The sequence below is a fragment of the Macrobrachium rosenbergii genome, chromosome 14 (genome assembly GCF_040412425.1).
Source record: "Macrobrachium rosenbergii isolate ZJJX-2024 chromosome 14, ASM4041242v1, whole genome shotgun sequence".
NCBI classification, from domain to species: domain Eukaryota; kingdom Metazoa; phylum Arthropoda; class Malacostraca; order Decapoda; family Palaemonidae; genus Macrobrachium; species Macrobrachium rosenbergii.
The window spans coordinates 45,913,933-45,927,981 of record NC_089754.1 but is presented as its reverse complement, the minus strand read 5'-3'; the positions used below and the strand labels follow the sequence as shown (position 1 = coordinate 45,927,981).

At 34.1% G+C, this 14,049-nt stretch overlaps 1 protein-coding gene across 1 annotated transcript in view; it reads right to left on the bottom strand.

The window, feature by feature from the left end:
- LOC136846083 (neuronal PAS domain-containing protein 2-like) overlaps positions 1–14,049 on the bottom strand; it is a 376,593-nt gene that overhangs the window by 204,953 nt on the left and 157,591 nt on the right. Inside the window, exon 3 of the mRNA XM_067116792.1 lies at positions 5,734–5,787. Within this exon, the coding sequence (XP_066972893.1) occupies positions 5,734–5,787 (54 nt within the window). The remainder of the gene's footprint in view (positions 1–5,733; positions 5,788–14,049) is intronic.

The following is a 14,049-nucleotide window of genomic DNA, read 5'->3' as shown; positions in this document are numbered from 1 at the left end:
TGCTGAAAGTTTGGCAGAAGTGTTAGAGGGAACGGGCGTGATTCATCCAAGAGAGTTTAACTGTTGTTTACCTGGTAATAGTCCCCTCAGGTTCCACCTCAAGTCGAGTTGGAAACAAAGCAAAACTGTTGATTTTGCCTTATTGTTTCCTCTGTGCGACCTGCAATATTTTCCTTTATTTTAAATATTGCAGTTTGTATAAGTGAGACTGCAGGGTCTAAGTGGGCGTAGGAAGGAGATTTATCGTCGAAATAACTCCTGTCAAGTTTGAACGAAAAAACACGCGCAGATACCAACGTTGCTTGGAAGCACATAAAATAACCTCGTTCTGGCTTACCTCCAGAATATATTAAAAAATCCCTTGTCAGCAACAGCATAAGTTAACAATGATCGCGAGAATTTAGGAATGTGAGGAAATTTACCCATAACAAGGATGGTGTTACCGTCAGACACTAGATAAAAGCTAAATTGATTATTGATAGTCAAAATGTATATTTATTATCTAGATTTCATTTTGCTCTTCCGACAGGCTTCTCAATAAAAGCCGCGAATACGACGTGAGAAATGAACTAAAAAGCTCTTGTTTCTCGCGACAATTTAGGTCAAGCGAACGTTCGAAATCCCGAATCTAAGAATTTATTTCCACCGTGAAACAAAAAAAAGCAAAATGAACATTACTGCTTTATTTCTAATCCGATTTGAGGTGAAACCCGAGTGGACTATTACCAGGTAAGCAAGAAAAAGTCCCAGGGAAAAAAAGCGAGAGCCCTTGAGCAGGAGTTGGAATGTGGAAACAAAAGCGGTGATGTAGACAACCTTGGCCTTGTATCTACATCAGACGAATGAGACCAGTCTTAAGACATCACAAAAACACCGGATAAAAAGAATCGTTAATACAAATTGCTCTCACGGAGGAATAAAGAACCCAATTAGTTAGAAGCTTTTCTTATTAATGTAAAGGTTAAGTGGCTCTCCACAGAGAGAGAGAGAGAGAGAGAGAGAGAGAGAGGTTGGGGAAGGAGAAACTTGCCCCTCTGCTATTGTTTAGCCTCGAGGGGTGCAGGCAGTGGCACTCAAACATTGCATAAGCGTTACCTAAACAGAGCCATGTTGCCACCACTCGCACAGGGGAGGGAAGGAGGGCGGGGGGTTAGTGATACTGTAAAACAAAAGGGCCACCCGCAGGAGAGAGAGAGAGAGAGAGAGAGAGAGAGAGAGAGAGAGAGAGAGAGAGAGAGAGAGAGGATGCATAAAAGACAAAGGGAATGACGAGGGCAGAGCACGGAAGAGAAGCACAGTGAATAGCAGAGAAAGACTCTTCTCTTTACGCATTTCTCCACCACACTCGCACAAACAGGCTCAAACCAACTCAAGCGAAGGAATGCACAGAGCAGAGAGAGAGAGAGAGAGAGAGAGAGAGAGAGAGAGAGAGAGAGAGAGAGAGAGAGAGAGAAGCGCCAAGAAAATCCGGATGATTCGCGCGCTCTTTGACATTCTTAGCGCGTCTTGGCATCTTCACAAACTGTTCATCTAAAACAACTCCACTCCCCTCCCCCCGACTCCCTTCCACCCACAAAGTGTCAACAAAACTCAGAACTCAAACAAAACACCGGCGAGAGAGAGAGAGAGAGAGAGAGAGAGAGAGAGAGAGAGAGAGAATTTTCTTCAAATTAAGAATATATGACGCCATCGCTACTGAAGGTTAAACCCAATTGCAGAGACACGGACCCTTTCACCTCTAATCCTCTAGTTATTCGACCTTGAAATGAATATGGTCAATTTTATGGTGACCTTAAAATGCACTTAAAAGAAAGAGACAAACAAATCAGCGGGGAGAGAGAGAGAGAGAGAGAGAGAGAGAGAGAGAGAGAGAGAGAGAGAGAGAACAGGGCCATGGGCATGATATCATTTTAATACTCCCAGACAAGAGCTGCATCAATTCTTCACTGTATAAACAGAAATCAACAAGCAAATGGGATAAGTATATATGAATGTCTGGTAGAAACCAGTTATGATAATAAGATAAAAAAAAAAATCCAAGATAATTATAATATACCCAGAAAAAAAACGCATGACAACCAAGAATCCTGCTGCATATTCATGCATCAGACTGGCCGAATTATTTCTGTAAACTGTCGTCGCAAAACCTGTGGTCATCGACGCCAGAATTAAGAAAGAAAAGCATTTTGGCATAACTACAATCACCTTATATCATCCCACGAAACATTCACTCAGGCCACACAAGGTTGCAGTGTACTTTCACACCCTGCATAATGCATAGTGCAATGATGCTGACGCATCTTTTCACCCCAAAGAATACTAAAACAAAGTGTATCTTTGAACGACCTCTGTCAACTTCGGTCCAGGGTCATTGACATTAAAATCCTGAGGTATTCCTTCATTGGCAACCTTATCATTCATTCAGTTCGCCCACTTCTTCGAATGCGGGCAATTCCTGAGAGAGAGAGAGAGAGAGAGAGAGAGAGAGAGAGAGAGAGAGAGAGATTCTTCTAAGCAATCCTACCACCTTTTTATTTATTTATTTATTTATTTTATTTATAAAACTAATTTGAAAGAGGCAAATTAATAACAAGTTTGAAAGAGGCAAGTCAATAACATATCTGAAAGAGGTTAAAGCAATTATTATTCGTTTGAAAATTTAAAATATAAAATAAATAAAACGTGTTATACGAAGCACTTGACACCATAACGCTTCGTTCTGCGATATCAATTCTTCATGAAGAAGCGGAGATGGGTTAGGAATTCGTGCTGAAAGTGATCACGTGCAGTATAAAATACCTCTTAATAAGCAAAAGGATACGACTGACAAGGTATGCATATGTCAAATTCAAAGTCAAAATTCTTTATTCCATTAAAAATGGTTGTTGTACCAGAAGGTGAAAACGTTAAAATTATGAAAGACGTAAATAAAGAACTTTAACATACTACTAAATTATTCCAAATTCTTAAAGCGATTTGTATTTTTCCTGAGTAAACAAGCCGTAGCTTTGCACTAGATGCTCCGTTTTTCAGAGGGTGGAGAGTCAGACTGAAGGAAAAGAACATGAACGGAGGGACAGTAAAAGAAATGTGAGAGGTTACAGCTGGGGGCCGAAGGGACGCTGCAAAGACCCCGGTCTTGAGAAATCCTACTAAGACACAGAAAGAAAGGGTGAAAACGTGACTTCCCTCCAACTTCGCTGGAGGAAGTAATTACGAGGGGTTCTTCGCGATAACGCGGAGGTGTATTGATGACGAAAACCCGGTGATGTCTCGGGAAATTTTTATATATATTTTTTTCGCTCTGCTCGTCACTTTTTTTTCACGAATCGAAGAGGCATTCATAACTGATTTTTTATTATGAAATGATCACCCATAACATTCACTATAAAATAAGTGCATAAATGACATTTCTTTTGAAAATAAGTAAATATACACGAAACTGATCAGGAAATAATTATGTATGATGAAATTCATCAGGAAACAAGTATGTTCAATGAAATTCATCAGGAAACAAGTATGTATAATAAAATTCATCAAGAAATAAGTACCTATAATGAAATTTCAATTGGAGAAAAGTACGTATAAATGAAATTCCTTAAGAAATAAATACTCATTAATGAAATTCATTAGGAAATAACTACGTATAGATGAAATTCATTAGGAAATAAATACACCAAAATCACATTTCATTATGAAATAATGAGTCAAGACTGAGTTCATTATAAAATAAGTCATCAAAACCAACATTTCATTATAAATTAGTGAACAAAACTGATATTTCATTATAAAATAAGTGAACAAAACTGACATCTCATTATAAAATAAGTGAGCAAAACTGACATTTCATTATAAAATAAGTCATCAAAACTGACAGTTCATTATAAAATAAGTGAGCAAAACTGACATTTCATTATAAAATAAGTGAACAACACTGACAATTCATTATAAAATAATTCATCTGAACTGACATTTCCTTACGAAATTAGTAAGCAAAACTGACAATCCTTATGAATTAAGTATACATAACTAACATTTCATCATGAGGAACAATTAACCGAAACTGATATTCCATTTCGCGTTTTAAAACAAGCAGTCACCACTAACTTTTATTTATGATACGTTATATCACTGACGTATCAATATAAATAGCAAATCATTAGATGAGTACTCAAAGCTGACGTGTCATTGTCAAGTAGGTACTGAAAACTGACATTTTATTATGAAAAAAGTCATCACAACGCAATTCATTGTGATTTATGAAATAACTGAAACTGACATTTAATTCAGAAAATAAATAAGCAAGACTGAATTTCATTTCGAAATAATACCCCCAAAACAGCATTTCATTATAAAGTAAGTACTGAAAAATAAAAGAAATCAATTAATCATTAAGTAATCAAAACAAACATTTCATTCCGAAATAAATATCGCATCCTTAACTAACATTTCCTTAGACAAAAAATGTACGAACAAGTACGAAATGCGCCGAAGTTTCATCGGCGCAATCGAGCTTTTTAGTACAGCGTATTATACTGTATGAGCCGCGGCCCATGAAACTTTCAGCTACGGCCCGGTGGTGACCTATCCTATATCGCTGCCAGAAGCACGATTATGGCTAAATTCAACCTTAAATTAAAAAAAAACTACTGAGGCTAGATGGCTATAATTTACTAAGTTTGATGATTTTAGGGTGGATGATCAACATACCAATTTGCAGCCCTCTAGCCTCAGTACTTTTTAAGATCTGAGGGCGGACAGAAACAGTGAGGAGAGAAAAAGTGAGGACGAACAGACAAAGCCAGCTCAATAGTTTTCTTTTACAGGAAACTGAAAGCTGACATTTCGGTATGAATGAAGCCCTGAGAACTGACGTTCCATTGTAAGTTCCCCTGAAATGGCACTTCACTGTGGCGTCACGTTGTGTGAAGAGCAATCGTTATTTCATTATGAGACGTGAATTCCTCAGCCAAGCTCCCTCAGCAAGGGAAAAAATGGACTCAAAATGCAGAATGCACGAGTCTGTTATATTTGGGCGATAAAAGTGCGGTATGACAAGGGTACGTTCATTCAGATTAACTATGAAGAACGGCCCTACGAATCATTGAGCCCTAAGTGTTACAGTATAAAATTAGTTTTCCCCCATTTAAGTTCAGTACAAAAGTACAAAACACAACACAGATACTCAGATACTCTCTCTCTCTCTCTCTCTCTCTCTCTCTCTCTCTGTATATATATATATATATATATATATATATATATATATATATATATATATATATATATATATATATATACACACACACTTAACAAATGTTGTTGGTATATACTGTATATATAATGGGATATTTAATGCCCGAAATGGTTTAATGTCCATAAAATGTTAACATTATGCTAATTTCTCCCTAAAGTTTGCCATGTCCTCTAAAAAAACATATCAGACAAAATTTCACCAAGTTCAGTTCTCCCCTTCCTGCAACATCCAGATGTGTGGGTACGTTTGCCTGTGCAGACGCGCGCGACAAAAACACGTAAACAATCACACAGAGGAGAAAAGGTAACCTCCTCCCACCTACTTTGGCAGATATATCATGCAAAATAATATGACACTTCATTACTACGTAATTATTTAACGAAATAAAAATCCATTCAAAAACTTCATAATACTTTCAACCGTAACTCAGAAACGCTTTGTAAATGAAACGAGATCTCTTCACTCACTGTGCCACTTACCTCTTAACGTCATCTTTTTCGTCGGCATCATCGTCCATTACAGCTCTGAAAGACCTGCAAGAAAAAATACAAAACATTAAAACCTAATCCACAAGATTTTAATTGCAAGATCTACGCAAAGTGACAACAGACCTTAGTATGCTGGTGTTGGCGGCAATGGCTTGCAATGAAGAAGGACTGTCGAATGAGTATATGTATGAATTCATAATTATAAACTAAGTATTTAACTCATGAAATTCGATTAAACAATACAGTATTTGAATAAAGGCATAATTACCATTTAAATAACTAGCTCATACGGACATTTAACTCATGGAATTCGATTAGGCAATACACTATTTGAATAAAGGCATAATCACCATTTAAATAATTAGCTCATATATTAAATAAAGACGGACAATAATAACTACAATAACTGATGACTCCCGATAAACATCGACTGGCCCGAGCTGAATTATCCTCGCATCCCCCACTTGCCAAAACATCCCTGACCTTCAAAGTGACATCATCATTTACGTCGGACTTCAGATGCCATGAAGTTGCGTCGAACTTCAGTGTGTCCAATGCATGCTCACTCTGAGCACGCATAACAGCTAATTTCAGCGCGGCACTTCAGGAATAGTGCCACCCTTGCCAAATTTGTCAGGGTCACGTTTATGAAATGTTCTATTATTCTGTATCATAAAGGTACCTATATTATTCTTTATATGTGTGTGTATATATATATATATATATATATATATATATATATATATATATATATATATATATATATATATATATATATATATATATATATATATATATATATGTGTGTGTGTGTGAAAAAGTAAAAATAAAAAGAATATGTATTTTTCAAAATAATATATCGACAAAATAAATATTATATACGATGTTGGTTAACGCTTTAATTCAACTCCTGTTTGCTCGTGCTATATTCCACAGGAGTTGAACGATTTGGACGAAAACTCTGAACGCCGTTTGCACATGTTGATGGTATATATATATATATATATATATATATATATATATATATATATATATATATATATATATATATATATATATATATATATATATGCATATATATTTATATATATGTAATGTGTGTGTGTGTGTGTGTGAGCTGTCAAAAGAGAAAAACTAACCTGGAGGCCTCAGAAATAACTAAAAATGGCCACCTACACAAAATCGACCCGTATAAATTTGCATCCAACGAAAATAAATCATCAGAGACCAGGATGATTTACTGTGCCAAATCAACCCCTTCACCACTACAGGTGTTTGCTTGGACAAAGTCTATTACGAGTGATTGAATGCTCAATTTCGCTCTGTCAACGTCAATTCCATGTATTTCATCGCCTGACAAACAACCAAGCCATAAATGGCAATATCAGGATTCGTTTTGTGATAAAATCAGGAATATTAAAAGGTTCTTATTTTTATAGATCTTTTAACAAGACACAATACAGAGATTTTCTGCAAAAGCTCTATTAATAGGATGCATTAAAGAAACCTTTTGTGAAAGACCTGTCGATAGGACGCATTAAACTATTTATTTTTTCTGCTAAATCCTTCATCAGTATCAGGACACATGACAGAACTCCTTTGCGATACATCTGATTAAAGGATTCCCTTTTGGGATGGATCTTTTTTAGCATGATGCATTAAAGGAATCCTCCGTGATAAAAATTTTTTGACAGGATACATTAAAGTATTCTTTTGGTGAAGGATCTTTCAACAGGACACATGAAAGGATCCCCCTTTCTCTGATAGAGGAAGCTCTTTGGGATGGATTTTTTTTAACATGGCTCGATAAAGGAATCTTCTGTGCTAGATATTTCAACGAGATACAAAAAAGAATTCTTTTTGCCATAAATCTTTTAACAGGACACATTACAAATGTCCGTTATATTATAAAAAAAATCGTCTTTATCACATACGTTGAAAAGAAGATAGACTACATGATCAATAGAAAAGATTACTCGATTTCTACATGAAATTACTAGAAGTGACTTTTCGATCCGCCATCTCTCACTCTCATACACGTTTGGATTATTTAAGGAGCTTATTAAGAATTAAATGTTAATTAAAACTTAGTGGACGTGCGCAAGCACGGTCGTGATATATTTGTTAATGAGGCGCCGTACTAAACGCATGTTCACTTCTTCTTACTCCTCGATAACACGAACAGCACTATTCATGAACAGATACATTAGTTTTCATCTTACTAGCTAAATATATATATATATATATATATATATATATATATATATATATATATATATATATATATATATATATATATATATATATATATATATATTTATAAGGTGAAAACTAATATATCTGTTTCATGAAGTGTATTCAGTGTGTGTGTATAAATGTATATATATATATATATATATATATATATATATATATATATATATATATATATATATATATATATATATATATATATATATATATATATATATATATATATATATATATATATATGAATTTCATCACATCACCGTAATTCATATACAAGCATTAAGCTACAAACGTCCTTTAATATCCAACTCGCTCTACCTCGGAAATAACATATTTTCACATATGTTACCCGAAGGGAAATTTTTAGTTGATTATTAAATATTAGAGGACGTTTGTAGCTTAATGTTTATATATATATATATATATATATATTTTTTTTTTTTTCTTTCTTTCTTTCTTTCTTTTTTCTTTTTTTTTTAGCTGATAGGTAAGATGGGTGAAAGAAGAATGAGGGCAGTTAGCTAACCATTGTAGGGGATGGTTTAGAAAGTTACGTATTATCAAGAGTAATGTAAAGCGTGGTTTAGTCACAATTTTATTTAGGTAAAAGTACAATTTTTCTTACTATGGCCTTCACATTAACATATTACAATAATGATATTGCACTATATTAACATAGTGAATTGTACAGATTACATATTTTAACTTTTATTTCCTTATAGTATAATTCTATTTAGATAAAGATGCACTTTTTCTTATTATAACCTTAACATTGACAGTTATAATAATGATTTTGCAACATATTTACATAGTAAATTCTACAAATTACGTTTTTCACAACACATTTCTTAATAGTATAATGGTTGAGGTTCATCGCGATGAATATATGAATATATGTGGTCTGTGTTGTTCAGGTAATTTCTCTCTTCTGCTTCCATTTCATATATATATATATATATATATATATATATATATATATATATATATATATATATATATATATATATATATATATATATATATATATATCATATATATATGTCACACATACATACATACACACAGACACACACACACACACACACATATATATATATATATATATATATATATATATATTCCTTCCTACATTCAAACGTTTCCTGTAATATGGCATGGATCCAGAATAACAACAACACAAAGGTGACTGCCTCTCTCCAACTGCTGAATCGTGTGCGAATTCCATATGCCGTAAAATTCTCGGTCGCACAACAAAAGAGCAGACTCATCAGCAGTGCGTAGAACACCCTACATAAACAGCACCATTTGCCTTTATCTTACACACATTCTCGCGCTTCCTGGATATTAAAAGCCCTTTCTTTCCAGTACCTCTTTCTAATCATTCCTCTCCTCCTTCCTCTTATCTCCTCTGATTCCTAAACTCTTGTAGCCAACCTATCATTGCCCAGTCTTCCCACATGATCGAACCATCTCAAAATTCTCGGCTTCATCCTGTCACCAGTGCAAAAAGTTAAGTATACCTTAGTTTAACCAGACCACTGAGCTGATTAACAAGCTCTCCTAGGGCTGGCCCGAAGGATTAGACTTATTTTACGTGGCTAAGAACCAACAGGTTACCTAGCAACGGTACCTACAGCTTACTGTGGAATCCGAACCACATTATACCGAGAAATCAATTTCTATCACCAGAAATAAATTCCTCTAATTCTTCATTGGCCAGGCGGAGACTCGAACTCGGGCCTAGCAGAGTGCCAGCCGAGAACTCTACCGATTCGTCCATCGGAAACCTTTTACCAGTTTCTTACCTTATCAGTTATGTTAAGAGACACATAAACTAAGTGAACGGTTCCTGTTAACAGCCTCAGTCGTCTTTTTCTATCAATTCGCAGTCAACATTCTCACCTCACTTCACTTTGGCTTCTTCTACAGGCAATTCAAATCACCTTCCAATCTTTGGCACATACCCTCTGCCCTTCCTGCTTCACTGCCTCTGTGAATTACCTCATCTCTCATCCTGCCTTCTCGAATATATTTTTTCTCACTTTATTGCTTACACGAATCAACCTCCAGTCCTCAACCTTCCATATTAACATTTAACATTCTGTTTTCTGATTCCCATGTAGTTTCGTAACATTACTCTTGCTCACATTTCTGTGAACACACACACACACACACACACACACACACACACACACACACACACACACACACATATATATATATATATATATATATATATATATATATATATATATATATAAATACATTGCATATAACATTTATACATATGTATATATAAATATATATATATACCTATATATGTATATATATTTATATACAACGTATTTATACATAATAATAATATAAATATACTATATATACATATATGTATATATACATATATATACAGATAAAGATAAAAACTATACAACATCTTTCCAAACATACACACGAATATCAGTATCAGTTTTAACCACATGTTAACATCAGTAGAGACGAGATGCAAATTATCTATTTTTTCACGTGATAAATGGACGCTAATTGCAACTGTTAATTAACTGGTAATTAGCGCAGTAGAGATGAAATTGCACGGCAATTTTCTCACGTGATAAGTGAAGATTAAATGACGCTCTCAACTGTACGTGTTAATTGACGGTTACAATTCATATTAGACTTTTTTTATATACACACCAACGATCAGGATGGAAAGTGACGATAAACTCTCCTTGAAATTTCGCTCGATTTACTGGGAATTTTGTTCCCATTCCATCACAGACTTTGAAGAATTATGACAGTATTTGAGTTACTGCATTGTCATACCCATATAGCCTAATTCAATATTCCATTCACAACGTTAAGAGATTTTGTAAACGAATGTCCCCATGTGACATTAAAGGCCTACTACGCATTAAGGCAAATCCAGCTACTCGCATTCATTTATATATATATATATATATATATATATATATATATATATATATATATATATATATATATATATATATATATATATATATAGATATATATATGTATATATATATATATATATACATGTATAGCCTATATACTATATATAATATATATATATATATATATATATATATATATATATATATATATATATATATATACTGTATATATATCCACACAATTTTTCAATATTAGCTTAAGCTGTTTCTGCTAACAAAGGGTGATTCAAATATAAGAACAGAAGAGAGAGCAATCACAGTCACACTGATACTTAAAACTGCCGACTGTTGACGAACCCCTTTCCAGAAGACATCACACTACATAAGAGACTCAAGAGCAGCACGTCAATTTCCCTTAAACATATTGCGCCATTTACCTCCGTTTTGCCTACCCTTCCCAAAAAAAAACTCCTTCCACTCCATCTATCCCTCCCTCTCTAGGTCTCCCTCTCCTCCCTATCAAGGTTTCCGAAATGTATGCTCTTTTCACGAACTTTTCAGCCTCTGTTCTTTCCACATGATCAAACCATCTCGAAAAAATTCTGATCCATCCTTTAATTTGTACATAACAAGCTTGGCCTCCACAGGCATACCAAGTTTTCTCGATATCTTTTGTACACATTACGTTACTTTCTTGTTTCACCAACATTGTGACTCTCCTCTTATCTTGTCCTTCCATGATTTCTTTAGGTATGTATGCAACTACAGGTATCATAAACTTAACTGCAGATATTTTAAACTTAACTACAGATATCATAAACTTGACATGTCATAATAAATCGTCAGAATCGAAGACTGGTTACGTGGAGTTTCACAAGGAGTTTCAAAGAGACACTCGCTAAAGGCAGTGATTCTCAAACTGGGTGCCGTGGCACCCTGGGGTGCCACAGACAGGGCCTACGGGTGTCGCAAGATTATCAAGAATTTTGTCTTGGCCAGATCATCTCAATGAACATTTGTGAAAAAAAGTTTGCAGAAGTCTTCATATAATTATTATCACTGTGTCCATTCTAATTACGTTTATCTAATTCTTCTGCTATGCTCTTTGTTTGTACAGTATATTTCTGCACGTACGGCGTGCTGATTTTGGTGTGAGTATGGACAATAATTTTATTCATTAAATAAGAAGTTAATTCATGCGATATGGTGGGGTGGCGAAGAAGGGGTGCCACGGTAATGATTACAGTACTCGGTAAAATATAGTCACACTGTCATCCGCCACTCTTAACAAACCATGATGAATGCGTCATTTTCAGAATCTCACGGTCCAAGAAAATACAACACAACAGTTTACAATGTTAAACTTTTTACATAAGTTTACACTTATTAATTAATAATCAATTTTCTTTGGCACCACTAGGGTATCTTTTCCATTTTCCTTTAATTTTTGTACTAAGATTCGTATGTTTAATTTCTATTTTAATTTTTATACGTGGCCTAAGGTACTTTCCGGCCCTATTTTTACCCTTCTTCCTCATATTTTCATTTTAAAGCAAAGCCTCAAAATCCTTAATGAAATTAATTTTAGATCTGTACAACAAAACCCTGCAATAAAATATGTTATCCATTGGTCACAGCATGCAAAACATAACCTCAAATACAACATTCATAAAGCGGTTATTCATACAGACTCTCAGTCAAGCAAAAACGCTGCGTCGTTCAAAACTGAATATTTATAAACACGTAATTTCCTCCTCTAAACATTCTAGTTAAATCTTTTGTATAATACTCAGCTCCAGTGCCCTTTCATTTCCAGTCTCTTTTAAGACTCCCGCCTGGTTCTACTAAAATTCATTTCATCCTGGAAATCCGTTCTAGTGTCCACTTCTTTTAAAATTGGCAAAAGGCGATAATAAATTAAAAATGAAAAAGAAATATTTTCTTTTCTTGCCTTGCTCACTTTTGAATACTTGAAATACTGTAAGCCTCGCTACTTCGTCTAATAAGATTTGCAAGAATTTCCACTTCTTATAAAGGTTAATGATTCGTTATGAGTCAAAGGTTTTATAACTTTTTCTTTGTGAAGTTGCCAAACGCCACTCGGTGATGTAAGGAAACAAATAGAGCTTTTATCTTTTTTACTCTGAGGGCACGTAGTGTTTATCACTTGTGTTTGTGGAATAAATAAATATATTTATAAAAACATAAAAATATATATACATATATTTATGTATATGTATATATAAATATATATAGTATATATATATATATATATATAAATTATATATATATATATATATATATATATATATATATATATTATATATTCCTACACCATAAGTAATACACACACACACACACACACACACACACACACATATATATATATATATATATATATATATATATATATATATATATATATATATATATATATTCCAAAACCATAAGCAATATTATACATATATAATATATATATATACTGTGTGTGTGGGTGTGTATTTATTTGTTGAAATAATATGATAATTTACTCCTTAAAAATAGTCATTCTTCGCATTAGACGGTTCAGTGGTGGATTCTTTCCTTCTGTTGCCAAGCTTTGGAAGCCTCTTTCTGCTTCCGTTTCCCCTGACTCATAATCAAACATCCTTCGAGGCGAGGCTATCACTTCAATCTACCTATAAATAAATAAATACATATATATAGTTATGTATCAGAATCAAACCATGACGTCCAACATAATGTACGCTAAATGTTAAAACCATGACAATTCGCTAAAAAAAAAAAAAAAAAAAAAAAAAAAAAAAAATAGCGACTGACCCAGATATATTAAAACTACACTTAACTCTTCCGCAACAAGTATTAAATCGAAACCTGGCTGTCGTGAATAATGAGATGAGACTTAAACGTTACAAATTGCATGACGCAGGTATACCATCTCTAAACGTTTGGTGCCAGTTCTAAGCGACCCAAATGAACGCAACTCTACGGACATTCGTCGAACGCAGTCAACTACCTTGACGATCGCGTTGATGTGGTTTTAGATCAGTGGTTCTTAACGTTTTTATCACCAGGCCCCCTAAAAGTTGGTCCTTCCCTCCACGCCTTCCTTGCATGTAGGAGTAAAATTCCCTCCTAGATTTAAAGT